The sequence below is a fragment of the Mytilus trossulus genome, chromosome 1, assembly GCF_036588685.1.
Source record: "Mytilus trossulus isolate FHL-02 chromosome 1, PNRI_Mtr1.1.1.hap1, whole genome shotgun sequence".
In the NCBI taxonomy this organism is placed as follows: domain Eukaryota; kingdom Metazoa; phylum Mollusca; class Bivalvia; order Mytilida; family Mytilidae; genus Mytilus; species Mytilus trossulus.
In genome coordinates this window covers 103,175,956-103,192,958 of record NC_086373.1, presented here as the reverse complement: position 1 = coordinate 103,192,958, position 17,003 = coordinate 103,175,956, and the positions used below count along the sequence as shown (strand labels likewise).

The 17,003-nt window shown below is 33.0% G+C and overlaps 1 protein-coding gene across 4 annotated transcripts; it reads right to left on the bottom strand.

Annotated features, from left to right (window-relative positions):
- Nucleotides 1-4,204: 4,204 nt before the first annotated feature.
- Nucleotides 4,205-16,813, bottom strand: LOC134694535 (neurocalcin homolog). 4 transcript variants are annotated; one of them, XM_063555559.1, is made up of 4 exons: nucleotides 9,513-9,537; nucleotides 9,055-9,100; nucleotides 6,995-7,410; nucleotides 4,205-4,713 (listed from the first exon to the last, which is right to left on the bottom strand). In XM_063555559.1, exons 2-4 carry the CDS (start codon nucleotides 9,086-9,088, stop codon nucleotides 4,543-4,545), a joined length of 621 nt encoding a protein of 206 aa, XP_063411629.1. In that variant the 5' UTR covers nucleotides 9,089-9,100; nucleotides 9,513-9,537; the 3' UTR covers nucleotides 4,205-4,542. The 4 variants fall into 4 exon arrangements, with proteins under 4 accessions (XP_063411629.1, XP_063411621.1, XP_063411642.1 ...); XM_063555551.1 differs by lacking the exons at nucleotides 9,055-9,100; nucleotides 9,513-9,537 and adding an exon at nucleotides 16,756-16,813; XM_063555572.1 differs by lacking the exons at nucleotides 9,055-9,100; nucleotides 9,513-9,537 and adding an exon at nucleotides 9,680-9,700 and having other exon boundaries at nucleotides 4,206-4,713.
- Nucleotides 16,814-17,003: the final 190 nt, after the last annotated feature.

Below are 17,003 nucleotides of genomic sequence, written 5' to 3'. Positions count from 1 at the left end.
CAAGATCATTCAGTATTACAGTGTTCTTTTAATCATACAAGTCCGCCAGTGACTACAGAACGTCAATTTTGTAAATTATTATGTAAAATCTGGTTGATTTATCAGGGTTATAGTCAAGAAAAAATTCAACGCAGAGAGTTATTCAAAGTAAAACGCAGACAATTTAATGAACTCCTGCGACAAGAAGAACGGAATTATATTCAAATGCTCTCTTAAATGAATTGTTATCTAAAACAACACATACATAGCTAACTTTATCGTATCCGAAGAGAAATTCTCTAATTATCTTACTTTGAATAACGCGTTTTCTTATAACGTATTCATTCGTATATTTGTTATCTTTTCTTTTTAAAAAATATTGAGTTTCAATTTGGCAGAGCATCGTAAGCCTATTTGACTGGCTGTTATGTAATATTGTACAAATATGTATTCATTGTTTATATACAGGTTGCACCGTAATAAACCATTCATTCATTAGTGCATTCATATGTATAGCCGGTCTATTATTCAGTATGATTTAAATTAAATGGAACGATATTGTTAGACCAAGACTAATCATTTTGGTAATTACGCTAAAAGTATATTTAGCATAACATGCCTTTTGAAATTTATGTTTCAAAAGAACCACACCGCTGCGACAATCCTTATGCATACCGTCTTTAAATCCTTTATGTTTTATCGATTAAACCTAACACGAAAAAAATAAGTATCAACAAAAAATATCGAGCTCCAAGGAAAATTAAAAAAAGGGGAGTCCAAAAAAACTAACAAAATTAAGCATGCGACTATACCAACCAACGGAACGAATGGAAAACAACTGTTATATTCCTGACTTGGTACAGACATTTCCGAAGAAACTAGTGGATTAAACGTGTTTTCTAGCTAGCTGAACTCCCCCTTGTTACTAAAGCTGTTGCATGCACATGTAATATCCGCCGTGTTAACGTTTCTTATGCCAATAAAGTATCTGGACATAAGTAGCTTTTGGAAATGTCATGAATGGGGAAAGGAAAATGGGACATGTCCGTAATCACCTGGCACACAAATATTCCTTAGAAATTAAGCGAATCATATCGACAGGTTTTTTAATTTTTAAAGAATATTGACTTTAACATTACAGTTAAGAACCTTAAGTTTATACATTCTTTTCTTTCTATGTAGCAATCGTCTGTAATAAAAAAAAAACAACAGAAAACTCAAGCGCTAGTATCAAATAGAGGAAAGAGGTGTACAGAAACATCAATATATCTGCTAGATTCTTTTCAATTTCTTGAGAATCCACAGAATGAATAATGCCTCATAAAACTAGTGGAACTTGTCGGCGGGGAATATCGACTTAAATACACTTCCCCCAAACGTTATCAATAGTTACATGCAGTAGAATAAATTGAGTAATCTCCCGTTTATCGGAGGAAAATCCACATTCGAGTGAGATAGATGTAACGTGTGTGTGTCATTGACCCATTAGGATTATTACCTCGGATGCGTTACAACGAGCTCACAGTTTAAACCCATTTGTATCAATGTTTTCCCGTTTTCTGTCAAAATGATCGACATAAACTTCCAGAAAACCACAGATTTGGAATAACGATAGTTCGGTCTTTTGGCTAAAACATTTCGAAAAGAAGTTTTGTAGATATCTTTGACAATAATGATATCAACCTTTTAAACATTAGATACGGAACTTCTACAGGTATAATCGGGAAGGTATGCTTGATGCCACAAACAATGAGACCCTGCAACAACTTATTTCCATTCTAAAGTTTAAGTTGCAATTTGCATAAAAAGTTCGAATAGACTGACCTCTAAAGCATGGGGTACCTTAGATTTAATGAAAAAGAATTAGAAGGACATTAACTTCTTGTAAGCAGTCTTGGGTCAATAAATTGAACCATGACTGCTTACAATAAGTTTAAGATCAGGAAGTTCATCCTATTCTATTGCCAGAGGGTCTGAAAGGAATTATATCATAGCTGAACATTTGTTTTCCTGAAAATTGGCAATTGTTTCCAAGTATGATTTGAACACCGGAAATAATTTCGAAAGTTTCACATAGTTTTGTGCGAATTCTTTGATACTCAACGTCTTTGGTCAATTGGTAGCAGGTACTTATTAAATACACTATTATGGAAAGGCGTTGCATAATGGCAATGAACATAAAGAGCAGAGTCGAAACTATACATTGATATCACAAAGCTGTATGAAGTTTATATATATATATTACATGTAGCATCAATTACATCTATACAGGGTCGCAGTTTTCAATTCACTGATATCGTTATACTTATGAGATGATGCATCTGAGGGTCGTTAGTATTCTTAGACGTTGCGTATATGAAAAGAATTCAAAGGTCAGATTTTTTGACATTTTGAACAACGAAATTTGCTTTTCTGTTGATGATCAACCCGTGATCTCTCATCTATCTTCTAGCCTGTCTTTTGTTTGAAAGAAAAATCCTCAAGTTAAATGAATCGTGAATGTGAAATCGGTTCTCAAAGATAGTTGTGGAAATCCATGTTATGCCAGAGTCAATCATAAAATTCAAGTTGAAGAATGTAAAATAGCATTATTTGAATATAATTCTGTGAAGGTTTCACAAAATTATGCCAAGCATTTTTAGGAAAATGAGAAAGGAAAGAAGGAAACTGAATTACGGTCAGACAGTCAGAAAACAACCCCCGTCACGTTTAACCGTCAGCTTTATAAAGCGAGGATTTATAATACAGTATTGTTAAGAATAGTGCTAAAATATATTTAGTGTATTCAATTTGATAGATGAACGAAAGGGAAATTTTATGCGACTGTCATACAAGTGTGAGGTTAAGCTAGCTTTAAAACCAGGTTTTATCCACCATTTTACATAACACATAAGGAAACGCATGTATCAAGTCAGGGATATGTTATTCATTCGTTTGATGTGTACGGACTTTCTGTTTAGAATTTTCCTCGGCGTTCGGTGTTTTTGTGAATATAATTTTTGCATCAATAGAACTTCCTTCACGATAAACTTTTTGAATGTAATATACTTTTTGCTTTTTATAGATCTACAAGAAACTTGCACCATTCTTTGATGTAAATCAGCTTCTTGTATTATCTTTAAAGAATGTGTTGGTGTTCTGTTATGTAAGTGTAACGTTATGAACAACATATTTTATTAATTCAATTGAAATCTTGTAAAGAAATATAATGTGAATGAGACAAAAAAAAACAAGAACACATGGCTTTAAAAAATATAAAGAAAACTTTTTTTAAAGTATGTTTCCTGTTTCGTTATAAAATTTCAAACAATTTTAAGAATACATTTTATAGATAATGATTCAAATGAAATATAATGTAAGTGAGACAGAAAACCAAGAACACATTCATAGCAAACATTTGAAAAAATAAATATGTACAGCCTACAATATAGTCATAATGTTTTACCCTTGGTTATTTAAAGGAGCACTAGCTGTCAAATTCATTGTAACCGATTTGACTCAAATTCTCATATTTGGTTTATAACAATGTAAAACATTTATCCAAACTATCAAAAGTCTAAAATAAACAGTTTACAGAGCATGGGGTAGATAATATATAGGTTCGTTTCGTGTGTATTTTAGTCCAGACGCCATCTAATTAACTATCGATTTGACCTCAGATGACCATATAAGCGATGTAAACAAAAATAAAGATACGAATAGATTAAAACAACACGTGCAATTGCATTTTTATAGGTCTGTTTGATTTTATTTTATAGATTAAAAATAGATGTTTCTAATTGTTTTTAACCATATAAGAATGATTTTATGTGCATCGAATTAGTAATCAAATGATTTACCGTAGTTTCACTTTCATTGTTGACATTCTTTTTATTTAAATAACCAGTACACGTACAATGCATGCGTTGTCAATCTCTAGCTAGGGGTTAACTTGAAGTTCACATGAATACCGGTTAGAATGATGATGACGTTTTCACTTGCAAGCGAATCAGTCAAAAATTATGTTTAATCGCTTATTTCAACAAAATTAAAGGAAATTGATTGCTAAAAGCAAATTATTATTTCATTATTCCAATTTGATTAATGATTGATCTAAAAAAAATCATACTTTATTTTTTTATATATATCGTAGCTAGTGCCCCTTTAACAGAAGCATTGATCTACAATTATAATGAAATAATATGGTTAATCATTTTTTAGGCGCTTTTCCAAAATAAACTGATATATGATGTCTATCTTTAAAACATGATGGGACAAATCGGTAATTTGTACTTTTCATTTTTAGAATGTTCATTTGACATTTGAGATGGTTTCCAATATAACGTCTGCTGTCAAACTCTAAACATCCACAACTCATCCATAAGCTCTGCACTCTAGTCATCCATTATCATTGCATCTGTTGCTCAGAGACAAAACAAAACACTGGTCTTTACCTCAATTTTCGTATTAAGCCATTAAACGGGGTACAACAACTATTCAAATAATGCTATATAACAATGTGTGTACTTTCGAGGCCGTACACCATGTAAATGCTGCGTTATATCAAATGCATATTTTGATTTTTCAAGCTTTCGGATTAAGAATTTCGAGCACAGTTGGATCTCTTTTTGCTACGCTAGCAAATTCCTCATATGTAACTGAATCATCTTTATCAAGGTCCATTTTTCTAAATAGGTCATTGGCTATCTCTACTGGTGATCTACTAACATCAGGTCCCAGAAGTCTGTAATAAGCCTGCAAATAAAATGTCAAATCTAAAGAAACTGTTAACTAACTGACAGCTGAATCTACATTTACACTCCCTTTTTAACTTCTCATATTCATGGAAACTATTCCAGTTTTTCTCAAAGATGCCTCTGTAGCAGATTTGTTTACGCTTTCAAAAACAATAAAAAAAATAAAAATATGTTACTTTTTTTCACAAGTTATTTTCATCGTTACCTTCCAAAACAGGGGCGAGACATTCAAACTTATCGACAATAAACTGACAACGACATTGCTGAAGAAGACAAAGAGACAAACAACTGTACACAAAACACAAGACGCAAAATAGAAAACTAAAGATTAGAAAACACGAACCCCATCAAAAACTTGGGGTGATCTCAGGTGCCCTGGCGAGGTAAGTAGATCCTGCTCCTCAAGTGACACCCGTCGAGTTGCTCATGTTATTACAAACCCTGTAAATAGTCTTATTTGGTATGTTGCTTCATAGAAATGGAATGTTCACAATAAAGAAGCTGAAATCCTCTCTTTTGCTTTAAAACTATTGCAAGATGAAAGAGTTTTAGGTAAGATATCAAGATGTGGAAGATACCAAATGAGGTAGAAGTTCGCAACTTAGTGTTTACTGTTGTTTCGTTGTTTACCTTTGTTGTGATTGGTGTGTTCCCTGGTTTTTTGGTTTGTGACCTGGACTTGTTTTTTCTAGGTCGATTTGTGACTTTTGAACAGCGGTATACTACTGTTGCCTTTATTTAGTATATATTTCATATAATACTTGTATTTCGTCACCATCAATTTTTCTATATATGGTTTGAATACAACTGATTGGTTGTTAAACGTTTATTCATAAGTCGATTTTATCCTATTATAACTTAGCCTATGTATTCGTATACTATGGTCTATTACATGTGCGAACAATTAACAGTAATCAACCAATTTATTCTCAAGCGATAATTACAGATATAAATCGTTGTTCTATGAAACCATTATTTTACGTAATCCCATCACGAAAACTAGAAAAATTTTGTTTTCAACCGACCCCAATTGTCAATTTCTACATTTGATTCACGCCATTTCTAGAATAGGCAGTTTCACAATATTTTTGAAGCAGGGATTTGGTTGATTTTTCTTCTCATATCGCCGATGTAACTGTACACATGAAACATGGCGGATAATGTTAAAGTCCTTCACATTTTTTTTATGCTTTTGATGAAATTTCAAATTAAGAGGTCAACCACCGCGAGATAAAGTTAACAGTTTATTCTATAAAAAACATATATCTGTCTTTTTATTAAAAAGCACTGGAACAAACAGTATCGAAATGGTAGGAAATAAACTCATCATAGATACCAGGATTAAAATTCTATATTTAAGCCAGACGCGCGTTTCGTCTACAAAAGACTCATAAGTGACATTCAAATAAAAAAATGTATAGAAATAAAGTACGAAGTTGAAGAGCATTGAGGACCAAAAATTCCTAAAAGTATTGCCAAATACATCTTAGGTAATATATTACTGAGTTAGAAAACCCTTATTGTTTCAAAAAGTCAAAGTTTTGTTAACAGTTAATTTATAATTATGATCAATGAAAACTCAAGCCAACACAGAAGTGCTGACTACATGGGAAAAATAAATCTCCACCAGCAGTGGCATCGACCCAGTGGTTCTTTTGATTACAATTACAGATATCTCTGACTTCCTTTCTGATTCGAAATACCATCAAGGGCAATCTTTTTATCTTAACTATCATATGGAATTAATGGTTATCCTAGTCATACATGGAATTTTGCTTCAGATTAAAACACAAGTTGATCTAAAATTTTAACATGTGGACAATTTGGAAGTAGTTCACCTTAAACAGGACTGCGTTAATTATGAGTGAAATTGAGATGTTGAATCATTTTTTTAAAGCCGAAGTGGTAGTATATCTCCCTCATGTAAAGCTCTGATTACTTGTCCGGCTTGGGCTATACTTTTTTGTCCTTTTTAGTTTATAGCTCTTCATACTCTTAATAAGCGTTTGACTATTGTTTTGAATAAAACAATATGTCGGCCTCTATCATCACTGAAGAGGCATTTATTATCGAAGTGCGCATCTGGTGCAGAAAAATTTGTACCTGTTATGTTATGACAACTCTTCGTGTTTTCATTAAATAGATATATAGGCATATTGTTTCGTTTCTTTTAAATTTACGTGTTCCTTAATTATCTTTTAGCTATTTCCCGTCACCCCTTTTAATTTGTATACGATGTTTACTATCACTTAAAAGGACTTTTACTGACATAAACCTACCTGTATCATGTTTATGACTTCCTGTTTTGATAGGGTATTGCTGCCATCTTCGTCATACATACTGAAGGCAATGGATATTTTCTGTTCAAGCTTCTCACTATCCATCATTGTTAGTCCTGCTGCAAACTCGATAAAATCTACAGTTCCACTCTTATCACTGTCAAACACGTCAAAAACACGATCGGCAAATTCAGTAGCATCGCCACTTTTATATATAAGTTGGTATACATCCCTGAATTCGCTTCTTGTAATTACTTTGTTGTTATCAGAATGATCTTTAAAAAGTGATCTATACTCTTTTAATTGTTCGTCTGTTATTTTGAACTGCATCTTGAGATACTCATTCTCACTGCTCAAGCTTGCTTTCTTTTTCAGAGTACGCTTAAGCCTTTGTCCACTGTGGTTGTTGCCCATTTCTGTAAAGTAATTCGATAATTTTATTTAAAATCTTTTCACAACATAGATAAAATATTTATCTAGCAAACAATACCTGGTTTGTATTGTATTGATTATGAACAAGAACAATTATCTGTCAATAAGTTAAATCTCGGGTCTGCCATTTGAAGAAACTGTTCAACAGATCAATGACTATCATAAAATCTGGCTGATATTACTTCCTTGTTATTTACACCTTCGTACATGGAAACACGTGACAAGAAACAATGTCAACTCTACGACTCACTCTGTACATGGAAACAAGTGACAAAAACAGTGACAACTCTACGACCCGCCCTATATATGTGAACACGTGACAAGAAACCATATCAACTCTTCGATTCGCACCCTGCAGGGAATCATATATCAAGAAACAATGTTAACTCTAAGCTCCGCTTCTATCTACTTTACCACAAAAAAACCTGATGGTTTCTTATGGTCTCTGTACATACCAAATATCGCAGATAAGTATAAACTGCTTCTCCCAACTTGTTTAGACTCAAGGCAAGCCAATTGAAAGCTTATGATATACAATTTATTGGTGAAGATTCAAGCCGAATTACAGCTTAAGATAGACAGCAACTTTGTCTAGACTAATGTCGATTTAGACCTTGATTTAGTTGGTTTATTGCGGAAGAATCAAGGCGGGTAAGAGTTAAATATGAGCAGCTTATTGTTAAATACTGAAGACAATTTAGAGTTTAACAAAGTCTGCTTATTGTTGGTCACTAAAGGCGATTTAGAGCTTATAGAAATAAGAATGTGTGATAGAGACCAAATGAGGTAAAAGTTAGCAACTTAGTATATTTTTCATATCATAATTGTATTTCGTCAAAATCATTTATTCTATATATGATTTGAATACAACTAATCGGTTGCTAAACGTTTATTCATTAGTCGATTTTATCCTAGAATTAATCTAGCCTTTGGATTCGTATACTATGTTCTATTACATGTGCGAACAATTAACAGTAATCACCCAATTCATTCGCAAGCGGTAATTACAGATATAAATATCAACACTCCCTTCGATATTCTACGGAAGCATTATTTTACATTATCACAATCACAAAAGGCACAAACAATTACAAATAATACATCTGAATAAAAAAAGTCAGCCGCGGTAAACGTGTTCTGTAAACAATCACAAATCATTTACTGCAAAAATACAAACACACAGAAATTCATAGACGTAAAAAGATACAGATTAAAAGAGACTTTAAAGTTTCTCAATCAAAATGTCAAAAGTGCTAAACATGAAAATTTATCGATAACCTGCTAAAACATCAATTTAAAGAAACATACCACTATCTCACACAACTGGCATGATGAACATGTGTTTCCTAAACACCATCTAACATGTGCATGTAACTTGCACTTTGTCTTACATATGCATGTAAACTGCACTTTGTCTTACATGTGCATGTAACTTGCACTTTGTCTACTTTTGTCATTTCAGTCATCTTTTCGAATTTGCAATGTACTATAATTGCACATTTTAACAAATACTGTAAGCAGATTTATATAGAAAAAGTACAAGAAAAGGAAGAACAAGTTATAAATTAACAACAAAACTTGCAAAATCAAATAAAATCAAACATGACAAAGTTTTTTAAAATCAATACCTAATTGCATTTTGGGATCACTGTTGCTAGCCATTGGTATATCACTCTTAAAAGTAATTGAACAAATATACATTATTATACTTATATGTTAGGTTTGATATATAACAATATTAATGTTGCCAATTATAATGGGTTTAGTTTATTCTATGTTTATCTACTATTCATAAGTTACATCAGAAAATTAAAAGTAAGTAAATATATGATCCATGTTATCATTTATTCCTTATATAAAAGCCATGATTTCGACAGGTCTTTTTCCCTAATATTAACTTTAAAAAAAAACCGAAAAACGTAATGATAAAAAGACGAAAATTATAATATTACTGTCAAAATAAACAAAATGATAACAGGACATTTCCGCAAGTTTGAAACATTTACTTTGATTAATTTGAAGTTAAAATACCGTACTTTCTGCAATAAAGATGAAGATAATAGTTGAAAAAAGATGGTGTGCCTACCTTTGTGCATTTAATTTAACAGATATAATTTTAAGCTTCGGTACCTGGTTATGTCTACATGATAATAGTCTGGTCGATACGGCATGGAAATCAAGACCTTATACTCGATTTAAATTATTCATACTCCATACCGTGTTACAAACATCACAATAGAAACAAATTCTTACAAAATAGAGATCAATTGACCAGATTTTCTTCATACTGATCTTTAATTTCTATCTTTATTTTCTAGCTGCTCTATTTGCAGTCTTGCTTGGTATAATGAAAGTTACAGTTATTCCTTTCGACGCGTAATGAAATGTAAATTGTTTATGTTGTTTTCTATACAGATTCTCCCAAATGTCGGTATATAGAATATGTTTGAATTGATACTCATAATTCAATCAATGACTTATAGAAACGCTATTGAAATGTGTTTATGAATCAAATTTCGGCATAGATTTATGAACAGATACTGTTTTATAATATCTCCATGTTATCGGTATTTATATCATTCTTTTTGTTTTTCATTAATTCAGCAGAAACAATATGTTTTTTGTGCAGTAGACCTCTGTCTAAAATATGTATGAACAATAGTATATATTTTTGGACGATATAAAGCTAAAAACATTTAACAAATCCTAAAACACACTACGCTGCTCTGGACACGCTACTGTGAAGTACAAACCAAAGAATATTTCTTAGTGCAATTCAAATACTAATAATTTTCATTAAAAAAGCACGTCTTGTTAAATAGATAAAAGCAATTATAGACGAACCTCTTGATGATAATGTCCTTCAACGGGCTGCTGCCTCCTTGACAAATTAACAATTTATCAAAACTGTTGGAAATAATAATAGATCTGTGGACTAAATTTTAAGATTGAAAAATTTGAAACGTAATAGACTTTTGGCAAGTTAAGTGCCAGTTTGCCTAAGAAATAGACAGTGGTGAAAACATGACCAAAACCCCACCCAAATTGACATTGATTTTAGTTCCTAATATGGAATTATGCACACAAATAACATTCATCTCCATTTTCTGTTCTGGTAATAGGAGATACAATTTGGTTGAAATGCACTAAAAATTAACGATTAAGGGGAGATAACTCTGTAATTTGCTATCATTCTAACCAATTTTCTAACCAAGGTATTTGATATTACTAGACACACACAAACGAAAGACTAATACTTTTTAACTCAGGATGACGGTTATTATTTAACAGCATGATTAGCTCGGTGGGTTTTTTCTAATCATGTTTTAATTTTTATCTAAATTGCCTGATTCTTACAAAGACTGGCACTCGCAGAACACACTGTGTCTATCATATGAAATATATAAGAAGAAAACTGTTAAAATGTATGACAGATATAATTTTCTAAAAGAAAAAAATATAATGAAGATATTGAATATAATTATTTTTCCGAGAAAACAACAGAAGTGCAACTTTTAAGTAAGATAACAATGCATAGCATACAAAAAATGCAAAATGGTTCTAGAATAGTAAGTAAACGTGAATTCAAAACTAAACACAACAAAGCACGAGCATGAAAAGTAGGTCACGTTGTCTTACGTTTTCCTCAGTGCGTCACTACCCCTTTAAATGGACCTGTCTCAAATCAAAACTTCACCTCTCCTGAGAGTGAGTCTGGCTTTCAGGTATAAGAGTCATACATCTGAGAGTTTCCGATATTCATACTTGATAGAATTTTGACATGATAATAGAAGGGTAAGAACAGTATGTCTAATAGTAATACAATTAACGGTACCAATTTTCTTGCACCAGATGCGCATTTCGACAAAACATGTCTCTTCAGTGATGCTCGTGGCCAAAATATTTGAAATCCAAAGCTTATATTTAAGATGAAGAGCTATAATTCAAAAGGTCCAAAAAGTATAGCCAAATCCGTGAAAGGAATCAGAGCTTTGCACGAGGGACATACATCCCTTAATCTATAATAATGTAAACCAATTAGACTTAATTTTGCTATCTAAATAAATCATCATAGATACCAGGATTAAATTTTGTATATACGCCAGACGCGTGTTTCGTCTACAAAGACTCATCAGTGACGCTCGAATCCAAAAAATTAAAAAGGCCAAATAAAGTACTAAGTTGGAGAGCACTGAGGACAAAAATTCCAAAATGCTTTGCAAAATACAGCTAAAATAACCTATTCCACAGGGAGAAAAACCTAAGTATTTCAAAAATTCATGAGTCTAGTAAACAGTAAATTTATAAATATGACCATATTAATGATAGTTCATGTCAACCCAGAAGTGTTGACTACTGGGCTGGTGATACCCTCGGGGTATTATCACTCCACCAGCAATGGCATCGACCCAGCGGTTGTAAATAAACTCTTCATAGATACCAGGATTATTAAATTTGTATTTACGCCAGAACTGCTTTTTCTACTCTCGAATCCACAAAAGTTAAAAAGACCAAATAAAGTACGAAGTTGAATGGCATTGAGGACCAAATTCCAAAAAGTTTGCCAAACTACAGCGGACTTTGACTCGAACAGCGGCAGAAACTAAATTTCATTGTGGGAAGATTTTGAAGAACTTAAAAGGTTTCAAGATACAACAGGCAAGACACAGGTGTGGAGCTGCCAACCAGCAGAGGGAACGCACAATTAGTACTGTTGAGACGAAAAAGGACCACAGCCAGCATTCACACCACAGTGATGAGGACCTCTTACCTCATAAAACTACTGAGATCAGCATTGAGTAGGAGCATTGGAATCAAAATCACGAGAAGGTAAGCATGAACTAAGATCAAAACTTAGGGAGAAAAGAAACAATCTGCAAAGAGCATTAAGAGTCAAAAATGCAAAGTGAGATAAAATAGAAGAAGAGAGCAATGTTTTTACCAACTCAAACAAATTTAGCAGCGCAGCACTGGACTGAAAAAATGCGGGATCAGTACAAAGCACATCAGATTCTAAGATGAGGTGAACAAAATATTTGTCAGAGACACACAGCGAAGAATGGCAGTGTTTCATCTAGGAAACTGTGAAAGAATAGCAAATGTGCCAGAACCAGAATCATCGTGGAAAGAAATGTCAGATGAAAACTAGGTCTGCATCATTGCCAGGATCAAGATGGCATCCCGTATAATCTACTGGCATATGATAATTGTTCAGATTTTGAAACAGCTGTGGAGACTACTGAAAGTGGTTTTGCGGAAAGAGATTAAACCATCATGTTGGCAGAATGGATGACATCATTTATGACTGATAACAACTATGCAGACACTTCAGTACAGAAGAGCGAATAACCAAGTTTTGCAGGATGCATAGAATATAAAAGCATCATTTCACAACTGATTCAAGAATCTAAAGTGAACAAGAAAGAGCTTGCAGCAGTATGGTTCGATTTGGTATACACAATTACTCCATGTTGATACAGCAGTGATTTTCACAAGATCTTTACCATATTCCAGACCATTTCTAGAGAGTTGTAAAAAGTAATATTTGTGGGATTAAACAGCAGTTTACAACAATAAAATTGAGAATGGAAGTGGGGATTTTACAACAATTTTGCAGATATCATAACAAGAGGCTCTCAAGAGCCTGAATAGCTCAACCTTATTTTTTTGGGTTAAGTCTCTCATCAATGATTATTTTGGCTTTTCAATTTATTTAAATGTTCTTCGAATCGTCCTATTTTCTTCAAAAGCAAAAAATAAAATCATTTTCTCCTATAGATGTTCTATTTTAGCCATAGGAGCTATGTTTCTTGACAAACAAGGAAATAAAATATAAAATTTATACTAAATACTCCTTAAGGGGTCAATTGACAATTTTGGTCAAATTGACTTATTTGTAGATCTTACTTTGCTTAACATTTTTGCTATTAACAGTTTATCTGTATCTATAATAATATTCAAGATAATAACCCAAAACTGCAAAATTTCTTTAAAATCATCAATTCAGGGGCATTATACCTGAAAAACCAGTAACCCAATTCGGCTGAAAATTTCAGGACAGGTAGACCATGACCTAATAAATACTTTAACTTCTTGTCTTATTTGCTCTAAATGCTGGAGTTTTTGAGATATAAGACAAAAACTGAATTTTACCCTGTGTTCTATTTTTAGCCATGACGGCCATGTTTTTTGACGAAATAGAAAATAAACCACAAACTTTATTTTATACACCCTACTGATCATTCAGTTGAAGTTTGGTTGAATTTGGTTGAGTAGTTTTAGAGAAGAGGATTTTTTAAAGTTAGCAAATATGATGAACAAATTGTGAAAAAATTGTCACTAAAGGACAATAACCCCTTAAGGGGTCAATGGACAATTTTGGTTCTTTTAACTTATTTGTAGATCTTACTTTGCTGATAATTTTTGCTGTTTACAGTTTATCTTTATCTATAATAATATTCAAGATAATGACCAAAAACTGCAAAATTTTCTTAAAATTACCAATTAAGTTGCAGCAACCCAACAATGGGTTGTTTGATTCATCTGAAAATTTCAGGGCTGATATATCTTGACCTAATGAACATTTTTACCTCATTTCAGATTTGCTCTAAATGCTTTCGTTTTTGAGATATAAGCCAAAAACTGCATTTGACCCCTATGTTCTATTTTTAGCAATGGCGGCCATGGTTGTTCATAGATCAAAACTTCGGATAGAATTTATAAACTAGATACCCTAAGGAACATTCAGTTAAAGTTTGGAAGTATTTGGCTTAGTAGTTTCAGAGGAGAAGATTCTTGAAATAGTTTACGACAGACGACAGACGACGACAGACGACGGACGACGACGGACGCCAAGTGATGGCATAAGCTCACTTGGCCCTTCGGGCCAGGTGAGCTAAAAAGGGATAGTAAATGGTATACTATCTCAATTATCTTGTTTTTCATGAAGAGAAATATGATAATTATATCTGCAGAGAGAGGCCCAAAAACATCAACTAACATTAGGCAACCACCATATAGTGGGTTCTTGGACGATTTAACCTTCACTATAGATAACAATGTCAGGAGGCTAGATGGGTGTTTGATGTCTTGAGAGTAATAAGGACAAGGATGGCTTTGAAGTCAAATAAGTTCAGATTTCTAATACACAGAAAGAAGAAGCGAACACACCAAGTTGAACTAAAGGTTCAAGGCGAAGTCATTCAATCAATAATTGACAATTCCATCAAGTGCTTATGGCAAAGTTTGACTCTTTGGAGTGGTAAGAAAATTATCAGGAGAATCGAACAGGTTTCAGAGGAATGAGGAACATCGCCAAGGCAGATCTACTAGAAAAAGATCCGGATATACCAACATGCATGGACTCCTGACAAGCACACTAATATTGTACAAAATTACGTTGACGAAAACAGTTTGAGAAGCTTGGTCGGACCGTACGCGTATGGTCGGACCATATGAGTATAATACTCGTTTGGTTATTAACGGGCCGGACCATATGAGTATTTGGACCATATAGGTATATATATTTTTTCAAATTACATTATAAACGTTTCAATAATACAAAAACTTTATCTAAAAAAACAGTGATGGTTTAAAACATGACATTTTTTTAAATTTTATAATCCAAAAAACTACGTAAAAATTTAATATTGATGCCATAGTTAGTTTTCATCGCTAGTTACATTCGTGCATTTAGGTTTGGATGACATTTACTTCCACACGGTATCATAGCTTTTTTGCATTTGCAAGAAATTTGTGCACGATCTTTTTCATTTACACATTTTGTTTGCGAGTGAAAAACAAGCCTTTTTTTACAGCTGCGTTCAGGGATACCGAGGTCTTTGGCAATTCTGATGTCTACGGTGTTTTTAAGAAGCTCTAGATCTCAAATATCGTAAAATGACTGCAATACACCATCTTCACAACACAACTTAAATAAACTAATAGTATGCTACTTTCCAGTGACTTCTTATGTAACAGTTCATTAAGCAAAATTTTTAAGAAATTTTTGGAACTTAATTTTAGTCGACATATTGCCATTTACTCGTAATAACAAATCGGTAATGACCATCGGTATAGAATGTGTTTACTTTAAATTTGACAATTTAGTCAAATTAAGTAACTATGTGAAACTTCTTATTTTTATTTAGCTTATCTTTTTATTATAATATAATGATAAAATTACCTATATGATAGCGTATTTTGAATGAACGGTCATACCATATGAAGAGTTTAGAAGTATTAAAAGTAAACTGTAACAGAGTGTTAATTACCCCGACCATACGCGTATGGTCCGACCATACGCGTATGGTCGGACCATATGAGTATATACCCATATGGTCATGACCATACGCGTATGGTCCAAATACTCATATGGTCCGGAACATAACCACCAACAGACATCTAATGAAAGTGTTAGTTGTCCCTCCAAGTTTTACAACTTAATACTGTACCATTAACATCGATAGTGGAAAAATTCAAAGTTAGCTAATCTCGTATAGTAATGACATTATAAGAATCTAGAAATGACAAAGTAAAAAACAGGTGTCCAAGTAAGAACAGTTCGAGTGGTCAACCTCAAAAGCAAAAGTGAGATAAAATTTAAAAAGAATACTAAAAAGCAAAGACAGTAGAATTAGGGAGTCAATGTGCTTAGCTTATATGACCATTAGAACAACGATCCCTTTCATGGTCAGAAATACGGCGATATCTCAAATCCGGCTACAGTTCCTTCTAAGATATGTGTATGATGTGTTTCTTTTGGGGATTCGAGCGTCACTGATGAGTCTTTTGTAGACGAAACGCGCGTCTGGCGTATATGCTAAATTTGGTCCTGGTATCTGTGATGAGTTTATTTACCATATAAATCTGAACAGGTGGAAGCTTTCATAAACACCGGATTGTCCCTTGTACGGAAACAAAAGATCAGTGGCGATCCAGGAAAATAAGACCAAGCTTATATGAACCCAGTTAGAAAAGACATGTTTACTTGACAATCATACTATACCCCTAATACAATAAGGCTATTTTAATTTGCATAATTTGTTAAAAGACCCAATTACGTAAATTTTAACATAGACCAATGAACCACAAAAATAAGGTAAGATGAACCCTATCAGATAAACCGTGAAAATGAGGTTAGCGTCAGATGAAACATGATGTCAAATTGTGAATTTTCATCTCAATGAAACAACATCCAAGCAGTGCCTGCATGTCTAGTTGATGCAATGTTTCAGCATGCGTTTCCCATTATGATTTTCTTGATAAAGATTCATATTTACAAAGAAGCAATTGAAGAAAGGGACCCTAAAGACAGTCTAAGTTATTACTTAAAAAAAGTTTTACAGGCACCATCATAAGTTGTTTGACCATTCTGGACTTTCTGTGTTACAGGTGACAACGAATAATTTCCAAATACCATATTTATTCCTTTCTCTTTTGCTTTTTGTGGAGCAACACAATGGTGACAAATGTGGGGCTTTTTTCCCTCCAAAGCACCTGAAATTATAGTTTTTGGCAAAGTTCATATACTAAGTCTTCATTTTTTTTATGTATTTGTTTTTTTATTCTTGTTTCC

Bases quoted from the DNA above. Each gene is read 5' to 3' on its own strand.
- LOC134694535 (XM_063555551.1), bottom strand. From the start codon at position 16,798: ATGGTCAAACAACTTATGATGGTGCCTGTAAAACTTTTTTTAA. The intron at 7,411-16,755 runs GTAATAACTTAG...ATTACTTTACAG, and splicing joins GCCTGTAAAACTTTTTTTAA to AAATGGGCAACAACCACAGT. The intron at 4,714-6,994 runs GTAGGTTTATGT...TTTTATTTGCAG, and splicing joins AAGTCATAAACATGATACAG to GCTTATTACAGACTTCTGGG.